Source organism: Lynx canadensis, chromosome A1 (genome assembly GCF_007474595.2).
Source record: "Lynx canadensis isolate LIC74 chromosome A1, mLynCan4.pri.v2, whole genome shotgun sequence".
In the NCBI taxonomy this organism is placed as follows: Eukaryota; Metazoa; Chordata; class Mammalia; order Carnivora; family Felidae; genus Lynx; species Lynx canadensis.
This window is the reverse complement of record NC_044303.2, coordinates 80740556-80753915: the sequence shown is the minus strand read 5'-3', so window position 1 is coordinate 80753915 and position 13360 is coordinate 80740556. Positions and strand designations below refer to the sequence as shown.

General features: G+C 49.8%; 1 protein-coding gene across 7 annotated transcripts in view; it reads right to left on the bottom strand.

Annotated features, from left to right (window-relative positions):
• ARHGEF7 (Rho guanine nucleotide exchange factor 7) overlaps positions 1–13360 on the bottom strand; it is a 134751-nt gene that overhangs the window by 65229 nt on the left and 56162 nt on the right. For 6 of the 7 annotated variants that reach the window (XM_030314193.2, XM_030314233.1, XM_030314200.1 and 3 more), the window contains 2 exons: positions 11595–11679; positions 7943–8073 (listed from right to left, as the gene is read on the bottom strand). In XM_030314193.2, the coding sequence (XP_030170053.1) occupies positions 7943–8073; positions 11595–11679 (216 nt within the window). The remainder of the gene's footprint in view (positions 1–7942; positions 8074–11594; positions 11680–13360) is intronic. The other variant, XM_030314227.1, reaches the window with a different exon arrangement.

Below are 13360 nucleotides of genomic sequence, written 5' to 3'. Positions count from 1 at the left end.
TCACCGGTGTCGTGGAGGAGAAAGCAGTGCTGAAAGGCAGTATGAGGAATGCGGCTGAAAACGTCCCCAACCTGAAGACAAAGCCACAGAGCCAGGAAGCCGCATGGACCCCACAGGGAAGGAGCCTAGAGAAACCCGGCTCAAGTCACATGGTAAAGACACTTTGGAAAATGAAGAGAATTTTCACATTGGAATAAAAATACGGCTGTAGTTACGCGAGCTCTCCAGCACTCCCCGGCCCATGTGCCCTCTCTCTGAGAAGCTCCTACAAGATGCACTCCTCCTCAACAGGGGGGTCGGTCAAGAAAAAGCAGAAGAGGGGGAGATGGGCTTGGGTCAAAGGGAGGGTGGGATGACACAGGAGGACGGCTCAGGCAGCATCTGGCAGGAGCCTGGCTACAATCAGGAGACTCAAGTGGCCACAAGACGTCAAGGCAGTTCCCTGGGAAGAAGTGAGAAATCCTAATGGGTCTGAATGTACAAGAGATTCTTAGAAACCGGCAAAAGATGAGGGCTGCAGTCTGCAAAGGGCGCACAGAAAACTCCAACAGGCAATGATTATTTACTCCAGAAAACACCACGCTTTCAGGAAAGGAAGCACAGTGATCACACATACCCTGGCCATCCTGTGGGTCTGGGACATGGTGAGGGGACACTGACGGGACCCAACAGAAGCCATGGGGGCACTTGGCCAGGAGGAAGGTACGGGCCAGGATGCAGAGCGAGACCCCGACCCCGCTCCATGACAGGAAATCCACACTGACCACAATGCAGGCTTAAATCCAGCTTCACAGAGGTGTTCACGGAGACAATACAGGCAAACCCCCGGGGGCCCAATGAGCAAGCGGGACCTCCTGCACCAAGTCTGGAAGGACCCGAGTCTAACCAGCTGTGCACATCACCAAACCAGAAGACAGACAAAGTGCAGTGGTGACAGAGCTTCAAGAGGAGCAGACAGTTCTTAGAATGTTTGTTCTTTATTTAAATGTGTATTTTACATTAACTTACAAAAAGTTAATTTAAGTACATGCGTTAAGTGTCTTATCTAACCAATTTAACACTTCATACATACTGAATGTTTAATGCTTAGAATATCCTAAGTATTAACATGAAAAAAAGCTCCCTTCAGCACTGGGCAAACTGAATGAAAGCTCTGGCCGACATGCTGCTTGCTTGGCGCACTTGAATGGCGAAGGACAGCTTAAAGGTCACCAGCCCCGCGGAGGCTCCCTGCCCCCCGCCCCCCCCCCCCACTCCCCAGCGATGGCACAGGTCACAGCCTTGGTTAAGGAAACCGGATCAGGCTGCCACACGGCATCGGCTCATCTCTGCAAACCATGGTCACCCTGCATCAGCTGTCCACCACGATCTTCACCCCCTCTCCTTCCTGTGACCCACCCTGGGCAAGCTGGCTTTGTGTACAACCCGCACAGAGCCAATCCCAGGGATCCGTTAACACGTAACCAAGAGCAGGGGCAGAGCAGAGCAGGCCCCAAGGAGGTCAAAGTACCCCCCAGGAGCGACCCTCCAGCCAGCCCAGCCGTGTGAGCTCAGCCACCAGTGCACAGGCCCTCTCCAGGCACAACACCAACCTGAACGTTACAAATTAGGGCGACTACACTCTCCCCCCACGTCACCAATTCTCTGCACTCAGGCACAGGTCAGGCGAACACCACTGCCGTGTCTTCTGCACAGAAATAGCCACTCCACAAGGACAGGGGTGTCCCAGGACAGGTAGGAAGAAAGACACAGAGGACAGGCGGCCAGCCTAGATCTCTAGAAGTTTAGATCTACCTAAACTTCTGATGCCACAAGTGTCCAAGGATTCAGCACCTACTACACCAAAGATGTAAGCTTAAGATGTTGTTCTAAGGAGTGTTACGACCACAAGATGCCAGAGATGGGGTGCAAGAGGGTGCCCCAGACAGGATGCCGCAACGGCTCCACACCATCGTCCAGCCTCAGATCCCAACACTCAACAGTAGCATTCAAGTCACTGCCGCTGATGTTGGCAAACTGGAGAGCAGGTATTTAACTGCTCTCCTCTTTGGGATTTCTCTCCTTCCCCTATTTAAAGGCTCTCCTGCAACTGAAACTCATCAGCTACCTGGGTTCAACCTGACACCCCACGATAGTCCACAACACAACGGGCTGAGCCAAGAGCAGCCAGTCACGGAACGAGTGCACGCTGTGCAATTCCGTTGATGTCCAACACAAAACAGGCGAAGTTCATCTTTACAGTCAGAAATCAGGACAGCAGATGCCTTTTGGGAAAAGCAGACACAACAAAGGTGACACCGGTCAGGTTCTGCTTCTCGATCTTACACAGGAATGTCTGACTTGTAGAAATTCATCTAGCTGTTTTCTAAATGTAGGTTTCAGGTCACTAAGTCAGTGATGGGAGGACACTGTGGGGCCCACTTACTGTACCTCGTCTGGGAGCAGTAACCTGTACCCACCACACTTGCCCCTCAGAGCTGCCCTCCGAGGCCTACAAAGGCCCACCTGTCAATATCATGCACACCCAGAAATGCATCAAGTGTTTTATCCCACGTTCTGAAGTCACCCTAACAACCCAAAACCACGATGTGCTGGAATGCTACCTTCACACAAGCCCCGTCCTCCCCGTTCCCTGGAAGGGGTAATCTCATTCACAGAAGAAAAGCTGGTCAAGGAAACACCCAACTTCTCTTCCAATAGCTAGTATTTCCCTGTCTTGCAAGCTTAGGTAAATACTGTAACTTCTCTACACTTGCTTGCTCATAATGTATTTCATCAACTAGAACATGCCAGAAATTAGACAATACCTTTTATATACTCCAAATGCTGTCAATTATGACATACCATCAACTTTAGGACACATGCTACTTTTGAACCTGTGAGAAGGTTTCAAAAAAAAGGTCTCAGAATTGCTGAAATGCAGTACAGTGAAGCGGCAGAGGTGGTGGAGACGTGAACAGCGTGGAATGCGTGGACACACGGAGGTGCAGGTCTGAGAAACAGTCCTGGGAGCGCAGGGACCAGGGCTGGCCCAGTCCCAGGTGGCAGTGGGGACCACAGGCACAGGCAGTGCTTGAGGGGCTCAAGGCAGGACTCCCACAAATGAAGGGTGGTGGCAGCAAGCACCTGACCTCACCACTCCCCGCAAACAGGGAGGGAAACTTGGGAACCCAAGGTCATACTTCTCAGGAGTCAATGGATGAAGACTCTGGCCACAGAGGGACAGGAGAAGTCCCAAAAGCAGTCAGTACAGTTTATTCACCAGTCAAGGGTGAAGTCAGCCCCAGACCAGAGGAAAAACAAGCCCCAAGTCAACAGCCTGAGCCCCCCTCCCCTCCAAGGAGCCGCAGTCACTCGGTCCAGGGGAGGGCACAGCATGAGCACAGGGGCACAGGAAGAGCTCAGTTTAGCAGAGGGTGTGGGCGGGGGTAAGGGGATCACCCCCAGAAATGAACAATGAGGAAGTAACAGGGAAGAAAGGAAGTTAGAACTTCCATGTCAGTGCAGACAGAACACCAGAACTGCTCAAACTGGCCTCCATCACAAGCAAGAAACCCATCCTGGAGTCGAGGGGTTCAGTGACACAGAAGCGATCGTGCTGACAGCGAGCACTGAGGTGGTAGTCAGGCAACGCGTGCTTAACAGAGGTGCGAGTGAACACGTGTGACCAGGGGCTTTCAGAGAGCACCCTGAGAACACCCGTCCTCGCCCTGGGAACGCAGCACCTCACACGATTTCAGGCTATGGTTTGCTTTAACAAAGACCACAAAATTTACATCCAAGCAACCACCTACTGTTTTAGCTTAATTTTTTATTATGGAGAATTTCAAACACGAAGTAGAAGACAAGAAGTAGAAGACAATGGGTAGGTGGAGGTTCACCTATCACCTACTTTTCTCCCTCTCCCCATATTATATTGCCCCTACCCCACCACCCCTCTGGCCACCATCAGTTTATTCTCTATGAGTCTGTTTTCACTTTTCGTTTATTCATTTTCTTTTCTCAGATTCCACATACAAGCGGAATAACGTCGTATTCCACATTCCACCATCCACATTACTGCCAATGGCAGGATTTTATTCTTGATGGCCGAGTAGACTGCGTGTGTATATGTGTGTATACACACACGTTTCTCTCACACACACACACACATCTTTATTAATCTGTCTGTGGACACGAGTTGCTTCTGTATCTTGGCTGTTGTAAATAACGCACCTCTGAATTTATTGTAGCATTTATCTTTTTAAATTAGTGTTGGTTTTCTTTGGGCAGATACCCAACAGAATTGCTGGATCATATAGTATTTCTACGTTCCATTTGAAGAACCTTGATACGGTTTTCCACAGTGGCCGCACCAGTTTCCATTCCCACAACTGTGCCGAGGTCTCGTTTTCCTCCACGTCCTCACCAACACTTGTCATTTGTCTTCTTGACCCCAGCTATTCTGACAGAGGTGAGGTATTCTCTCTGGTTCTGCTTTGCATTTCTGTGACGGTCGGTGAGGAGCACCTTTTCATGGGTCTCTTGGCCATCTGCAGGTCTTTGGAAAAAGGTCTATTCGAGTCCTCTGCCCATTTTTTAATTGGGTTTTTTGGTGTTGATTTGTGTAAGTTCTTACTAGATTTTGGATAATAACCCCTTCTCGGAGAGGTCGTTTACAAGTATCTTCCCTCACTCAGCAGGCTGTCTTCCGCATTTGTTAATGGCTTCCTTGGCTGTGACAAAGCTTTTTATTTTGGTGTAGCCCTAATAGTAATTTTTGTCCTACTTGCCTTAGGAGACATACCTAGAAAAATGTTTCTATAGCTGATGTGAAAGACATCACTACCTTTGTTTTCTTCTACGAGTTTATGGTTTCAGGTCTCACGTTTAGGTCTTTAATTCATTTTTTTTGTTTATTTTTGTGTATGCTGAAAGAAACCAAGTGGTCCAGTTTCACACTTTTGCATGTTGCTGTCCAGTTTTCCCGCCACCATTTGCTGGAAAGACGGTCCTTCCCCATTGTATTTCCTTGCCCCCTCTGTCGGAGCCAGACATGTAGTTGTGGGTTTCTTTCTGGGTTCTCCATTTTGTTCCACTATCTACAGGTCTATTCTTGTGCCCTTACCATACACTTTTGATTGTTGTGGCTTTGTAGCGCACCTTGAAAACTGGGATTATGATACCTCCAGGTTTGTTCTTTCTCAAGATTATCTTGGTTATTTGAAGTGTGTGTGGTCCCATACAAATTTTAGTATTATTTGTTCTGGTTCTGTGATAAGCACTCTCTTATTTTCACAGGGATTGCATCAAATCTGCAGACTGCTTTGGGTAGTATGGACATTTTACCAGTATGGACTCCTCCAATCCATGAGCATGTTTCCATTTGTTTGTGTCATCTTCAGTTTCTTGCACTGTTTTATAGTGGAGTACAGGTCTTTCACTTCCTTCATTAAATTGATTCCTTTTTTATTCGTTTTGGTACAACTGTAAATGAAATTAACAATTTCTCTTTCTGCTGCCTATCACACAGCTTTAAATAAACATTTGTGCCATTCTTGGGGCACGTGGGTGGCTCAGTCGGTTAAGCATCAAACTTTGGCTCAGGTCACGACCTCGCGGTCTGTGAGTTCGAGCCCCGCGTCGGGCTCTGTGCTGACAGCTCAGAGCCTGGAGCCTGCTTCGGATCCTGTGTCTCCCTCTCTCTCTCTGCCCCTTCCCTGGCTTGTGCTCTCTCTCAAAAATAAACTTTAAAAAAAAATCTTGCCATTCTTGCCTCATTGTAATTTTTAATCCAAGAAATTTCCCTCAAAGTACTATCAGTAACACCTGCAGAAAAACTGAAGGGCACAGGAAGTCATTGTCGCACAGCAACAGGGCAGCAGCCAGCAGGGTCTTCCGAACATAGCGGGTGCAGAGGGCTTTTTATTTCTGCCATTACTTAAAATTTCCCAAGCTCATTATACATTAATCCTATGCTTACTGTGATCTTAGTAACGTGCACCCTTCAACATTACACTTACCCACATTTTACTTAAAATTCTCCATCTGCAATCTAGCCTTCACTTCTCAAAAACCAGTAGTTACAAGTTGGCCCTGGTAAACGGGTGAGGCAACATATTTCTCTACCCAGAGTTTGCAGATTTCTTACATTTTCCCCTATGAGTTTTATAAAAGCTAATTTTAGGGGTGCCTGGGTGGCGCAGTCAGTTAAGCGTCCGACTTCAGCCAGGTCACGATCTCGCGGTCCGTGAGTTCGAGCCCCGCGTCAGGCTCTGGGCTGATGGCTCGGAGCCTGGAGCCTGTTTCCGATTCTGTGTCTCCCTCTCTCTCTGCCCCTCCCCTGTTCATGCTCTGTCTCTCTCTGTCCCAAAAATAAATAAACGTTGAAAAAAAAAAATTAAAAAAAAAAAAAAGCTAATTTTAAAACTTTTCCAGGGGCACCTGAGGGACGCAGTGGGTTAAGCGTCTGACTGCATACGGATTTCAGCTCAGGTCACAATCTCACAATTCGTGGGATAGAGCCCCATGTCGGCCTCTGTGCTGACAGCGTGGAGCCCGTTTGGGATTCTCTCTCTCCCTCTCTCTCTGCCCCTCCCCTGCATGTATATGCTCTCACTTTCTCTCACAAATTTTTAAGAAATATAAATATCATCCAAGTGGTTTGGTATTTTTTCCTCAATGTGGATTAAAAACACTCCCAACAGAGCTCTGCAAAATTCACCTAGTATTAAGCCCTTGCTTCATGGGGTCACTGCGGGGGACAGGGGGCCGGGGACAGGAGCGGGGGGCGGGAATGTCATCTGCAAGAGCCCGGGAACAGCGCCTAGAACAGGGCAAACACAGCAGTGGCACCAAGTGCATCGTACATAAGATCAGAAACAGTAACGAGGCTTCTCTAAGGAAAAGCAGGTAAACAGCAAGGAGTTAGCTTGTGTTCAAAAAGTTCAGGAACATGTAAAACTCTCATTTCCCTTTTGCAGCTTCCTTTTTAACCCTCCTTGAATGAAACTCAAATTCCCTCCACAAAATGCAACTCTAACCGATTTATTTAAGCTAACCGTTAGCTTAACAATACTCCTCTCTGTGTCGAAGCAGGTAGGACAGCGGTGATCCCCAAACACCCATGAGTCAGGCTCTCCTTCGGCTCATGCTGCAAGACCACTTGTCTCGAAAACAATTTATTAAAACAGGACGTGAAAGCAAAGTCCCACAACTAGCTAATCTAAATAAGTGCCATCACCCGCTAGCTCACAAGAGGGCTCGGAGCGTTTCCAGAACGACACCTGGGGCGGCCTCCCTGCACACAGCCCCCATTCCACACCATACCACATCTCTCTCCAGCCTCGCATGGTCAGCTTCACGGCTGCACCCCACGTGCTCTGCTCATGGCCCGGATCCTAACAACTTCCACGTGGATTTTTCTTCACTTCCCAGCACAGTCATGCATCCCCTTCCTTACCCACTTCACCAGCACCCATGACCAGGGAGCCCCTCCTTCACAAGTCACACCCTGACCCAGGAAGGCACGCTAAGCCACACTTCCAGAAGGAGAAAGACCACCTTTCGATTCTTTACCTGTTAGCCATTTCATCACACATCTAAGCACTTTTATATTTATTCCCATACTTCCGTACGTGTGCACAAAGCAGAAAAAAATACCATCTTACAAGGGACCAGGGAAACACTTTAAAGCACACACATCTCTCTAGATTAACAGATTTAGGAGTCTTAAAATATAACCCCCAAAATACACAAGTCTCTCAAAAGCGGTCACGTGTAAACATCTGGAGAACCCGGTGATGAGCACACACCACACCCCAATGAAGGAACAGCGGGAACAGAGCCAAAGCACCCGCTGGCTGTGCAGCGCCCTGTTCAGAGGCACGAGCACCTTTCTGGATACACCTGCACAGGCTCCTCTCCCCCAACATATTCCAAAAACCAGCTCTCTCCAACTTACCAAACTTCGATACTGGCCCTGGAACAATTTTGAAGTCCGACTGTGCGAAGGCTGGGCTCCCAGGGAGTCAAAAGACTTTATCCGATGAGATGAGGGCCGGGCACACACGGAGTCACTTCCCAGGCCGATGTCTGAAAAGGTCGTGCACAGAGAAGAGCGAGCTGAGACGCTGGACACCACGCACTCTCATAGCACACCAGACTCTAAACTGGGGCAGCCCCCGGGGGACGCACGGCCAAAGCAACAAAGCGGGCCATTTATGCAGAGCAGTCCGTCTGCTACCCAGACAAGGTGCGCGCGCTCCAGGAAGTAACTCGAGAGAACTACTCATCCGTCCCTCTCCAGTACAATCTTCACATTTCTTAAAGGTTTTGTAACTGGTTTTAATACTTTCCCTTCCCATGGAAAAAACAAGCCTCTCAAAGTAAGTCAGAGCACCAGCCAGGACTCAGCCCCAACACATCACCCCCGCCCACCCACTCCTCCAGGATTAAGCCTCAAAAAGGGCCATAAGCAGCAGGAATCCTCTTGCAACAAAAACTCCGACTTTAAACCAAGAGAAAAATCCCCTGACAGCTTTTAGCTAGAAATCTGTCTGAGCAGGACGTCCTCAAAATGCAGACAGCCACGCCTTCCTTCCAAGTCACAGGAAGGATCGATGGAAACAGGTACTAAGGGGCCTAGCACTCTCCCCGAGTCTCTTCAGGAGCAGAGACTTAGGCCAACCAACAAGTAAATGTTAGCAACCCGCTTCTTAGAAGTCAGTTGACCAAAAAACAAGGCCATGAAGAGGTTTTCTAAGGAAATCGCCAGACCAAGATCCACACAGCTGGCATTCTCTCAAAGGCACTACATACGTAGGGAGCCATCTATAAAAATATCCTTAAACGTGATCTCCAGTTCCTATTTTTCTGAAGGATCTGTTGGGGTTGGCTTACACAGGGTCTTACAAAATTTTCCGCTGTCAACTGCAGGTCTGAAGTTATCACAGGAAGGCCCTGATTTCCAGCTGCTGTTGAGGTACACGGGCTGCGGCTCCAGGCTCCAGTTTTCCGAGAGCCGAGCAGGGCTGCGCGCACGGACAGCGGCCGCTTCCCTGGGTTTCCGCCTGGCTCCATGGACACTGGTGTCTGGAAACCCAGTCCTACAAACAGCCTTGACAGCCCAGTCCTGAATCCCTACCAGGGCACCTCCAAAGGCCCCTACAATTCTCAGGTCCTGCTTCAGGCTGTGCATAATTGTCAGTGTTTTCTACTACGGGTGGGCACAGGCAGGCCTTGGGAATCTCAAGCACAAAACCAGCTCCTCAAGGGCATTTCATGGAGATTCCACCCCCAGCAGCTGCACACTTGTCCTCCTCACCCCCGCCCCGCTGTCGCCTGACTCCACCTTTCAAGGGAACATTTAGTGCAATGAAGGAGTCCCACGACATCCCTTACACTTCCTGTCAGCTGTCTTTCTTCTGTCCAGTTAAAAGGCAAGTATTTATCAATACATCTGGAGACAAGGGTCTTCAAGTGGCAGAAGTGAAAATAGTAACAGACTTTTCTCATTCATTTAAAAGTGAATCTAAAAGGGAGTTAAAAAGACAGGGTCACTTCCAGCACACAGGCCTCAGGAACAAAATTTAAAATCAAGTAGCCTAATATAAGAGCAAAAATTCCTTCCAGCTGAGAGACCATGTCAATGCTGAAGAGCCCCACTGATTCCCTAACTTCCAAGCAGGTTTCCAGAAAGGACATCTTACTCCATGTCCAATGCTGTCAGGGCACAGGAGCACCACTGCTGCACGAGGAGGGGGAAGCGACAGTAACGTGCCCGGGAGCAATGGGACCCAGGCCACGTTCTGTTACAAGGAGCACACGCCCAAGGGCACGGATCACAGCCGGCCCCATCGCCTCCCCTCTCGTCCTCCCCAACTTGGCACCTGTCCCTCAACTGCAGCGAGACCCAGCATGCAGAAGCAAAGCCAAAGTGGCCCTCTTGTCCCCTACCAGCCACCAGAGAAGGATGCCCTGGGAGCAGCAGGGTCACAGTAAAAAAAAACGACATGTACTTGTCACATCTGCCATTCTTGTCCCGCCTGCCATGGAGCCCTCCATCAGCCCTCAGACGCTCCCATGAAACTCTGAGGCACAGATGGTTATTAGAAGCAGCTGGCACACAGGCCCCACATGGCGAAGAAACACAACCGTACCCTCTGCACAAGTTTCTTCTTCCGTTAAATTCCAGGGATCTGATCTACAGGTTTCCATCATTGTATTACCCCCACCGTACATAATCTTTCTAATCGGCTTGTTCGCCGTCAAGCTAGCGTTTTTACATTGTGGGACTAGAGAAGGCAGCTTCACTGCCTAATAACCTTCACAAAATGCCACGAAGTTCTGTTTGCAGAACATCATGTGGAAGGATAATACTAACTACATTTATCTTTGTACCCCCCCCCCACCTTCTCCATCCTGGTCGTTCTCCCTCCTCCTGGAGTCAGAACCTCACCGACAATCCCACACTTGATCACAGAAGGTCCTATCTTATCAATGGAGTGAATTCCCCAGATAATCCATCTCAACAGCCCTAGGAGGTTTTCAACTTCAAACCGCACAACGCAGCCACATCAAAAGCCCTGCCTGGGGCTGGGGGGCAGCGGCAGGTGCTCTGGGTAGTGCCTCCCGCACCCCCTCCCCCACCCCCCACCTCCGTGCAGACAGCCATCCCAGCAAGCAAGTTCTAGGAGGGGGCTACCTGAGCCCTGAGCAGAGAGCACCGAAGAGCTGGGACTACAGCTTGCGATGCTTTGCTTCTGCTCCTCCCCACACCCCCTCTGAAGGGCCAGGAAAACAGGGACAAGAGCCCCTCAGAAAACCACTTGAGGTTCTCATCAAAAGACCCCAAGGTCAACATTCCCCCGTAAACCTGAAACTAAAACTGTGTAGAGGGAAATGGAAAAATAAAAATGACTTTAAGACAGAAGCGCCACTAAGTCCTTTTAGATCCACACAGCTCTCCAAAGACAGAGCTTCTCGGTGCTCAGGGACAGGCGGTGCCTCCCTCCAAGAAATGTGCACAGAAGCTCTCCTGTCCTCCCCGTACCTGGGAGCCCAGAAGAGCAGCACAGGGTGTCCTCAGCTCCACTCACCCCTTCACTGAAGGAGGGCCCGGGCTCCCAACACAGCAGAACCCGTACCCTGGGCACCGTCACAGCCCGCAGAAAGCCTGGCTGTGGCAGGGGGTTACTTTAGGGCTACCTCGCTGGCTGCCTCCTTGTCATGGTCACACCTCTCAAACTGGCACTACACCTGCTCCCTAAATGTAAGCTTTCATCAAAAGAAATAAAAACCCAGAGAAAGGGCTTCTAGCTCCAAGACAGCCTGGGAGTCCACCCACACAAAACACCTTTCTCCTCTGCTAAGGTGGCAGGCAGCAAGCTTTCTGCCCACAGAAAGGAAAACACCTGCTATCCACCAGAGGCCCGAAGAGCAAGACTCTGATCTAAGAAGAAAATATCACAGCAAAAATTAAAGCCAAAAATGTAACAGGATAGGTTTGGGTTTTTTTTAATTCTATAATGCTCATGTCTGCCTTGCCAACCGAAACGCACATGTTTTTGCCCTTTGGTCTTCCCACCCCCTCAAGTTCAATAAAAAGTTCTTACCTGCTGTTACTTTGTTTAGAGTCACTAAGGAACTGAGGACCTTGTTAAAATTCTGCCCCTGATACAAATCATTTGCATCAAATGTCTGAAAGGAAAAATTAAACAAGTTAGTAGGGTCTCCTCTGTCGGGTACAGGACAAACGAAGTTCTCACAGCAACGGGAGGACCACAGCAGGATTCGCTGAGCAAGTCCTTAAGAGGCAGCCCAGCCTGCAGGAGCAGACCGGTGGCCTCAGCTTCCAGCAGAGGGCAGGGGCCAGTCAGAGCTCCTGGTGCAGGCACACTCCGATGTGGGGCAGGAGACCAGCGTCCTCACTGCCAACTCCCCACCTGGCCCAACCCCCTCGGCAACACGGGGTGGAGCCCCATGAGCTACTGGGCTTGCTTCTAGATCCTGTCCCAGCCCCAAGTCCACTCCACAGCCAAGCACAGCAAGAGAAACACATGCTGACAGCAGGAGGAAGGGAAGACAGAAGTGGATTCCGGAAGAGGGACAGACCAGTAGCTCCGGGGACACCTCTGCTCTCCAGGCACTGCACTGAGGCCTGACCAGGACAGGCTAGTCTACACCTCCTCCAACCTCGGCCACCTACAGACCCGGCACACAGGAGAGTCCATCCCAGCACGCAGGTGCACGTACACACACACACACACACACACACACACACACACACACAAGCTGAGAGAACACGTCAGCTTGCCTAGATACCTTACAGCTGGTCTGCAAGTGTGCGCACAGGCACACACACAGATCTCACTCCCAAATACTGCCTGGAGGACACACAAGGCTTTTGATCGTCAGGTAACCACCACAAAAGATTGTAACAGTAAAATCACCTACAACGGTGCCAGAAAAATTATGAAAATATTTCTTTCAGGATGTCGATAACAAAGGTGTATTTAGAGACCCAAACATAAACTGTGTTAACAGCCTTAAGTTTCTCGCACCAGGGCAAAAATGAACAGACATCACCAGCCATTCCAGGAAGGAGGGTCAGGAGAAGGAGGGCCCGGCCACCTCTCCCCTCCTCCCTCCCCTCCTCCACTTCACATCCTGCCAGGAACCCCTCTTCTTCCTGCCTCCCAGCCCCCACCCCCTGAGTCCTCACAGGACTCCTGGCCACACTTCCGCACCAGACTAGGTCAGGCGCCCTAACCAAGCTCTCCCAGCACACTCACCTCAAGGACAACCTCACATCCCACGTGTATAGCCACCCTACACTGGAAAACCCACGAAACCAGAGCTTACAACTCCCAACATCTAGCAAAACGGCCAGCACACAGTACAAAAGGTCCAACGTCTGCTGAATGGATAAATGCACCAGTCGACCCATCCATCCACCCTGCGGTGCTAAATGTCACCATGCGGGACATTCACACACAGAGCAGCTAAGGGGAGCCTTTCCAAATCTAATTGCTGCCTTCCTCAAAATTCTTCAGTTAATGGCCTTCTGCCTTTAATTTCTGAAATGAGTAAAAACCATGAGGTAGGTTTATTTAAACATGAGCAAACAGGGGCCCCTGGGTGGCTCAGTTGGTTAAGCGTCCGACTTCGGCTCAGGTCATGATCTCACAGCTCGTGGGTTCGAGCCCCGCGTCGGGCTCTGTGCTGACGGCTCAGAGCCTGGAGCCTGCTTCAGATTCTGTGTCTCCCTCTCTCTGCCCCTCCCCCGCTCACTCATGTGCTCATGCGCATTCTCTCTCTCTCAAAAATAAATAAACGTTAAAAAAAATTTTAAAAAACACCAACAAACAAAAGAAAAACT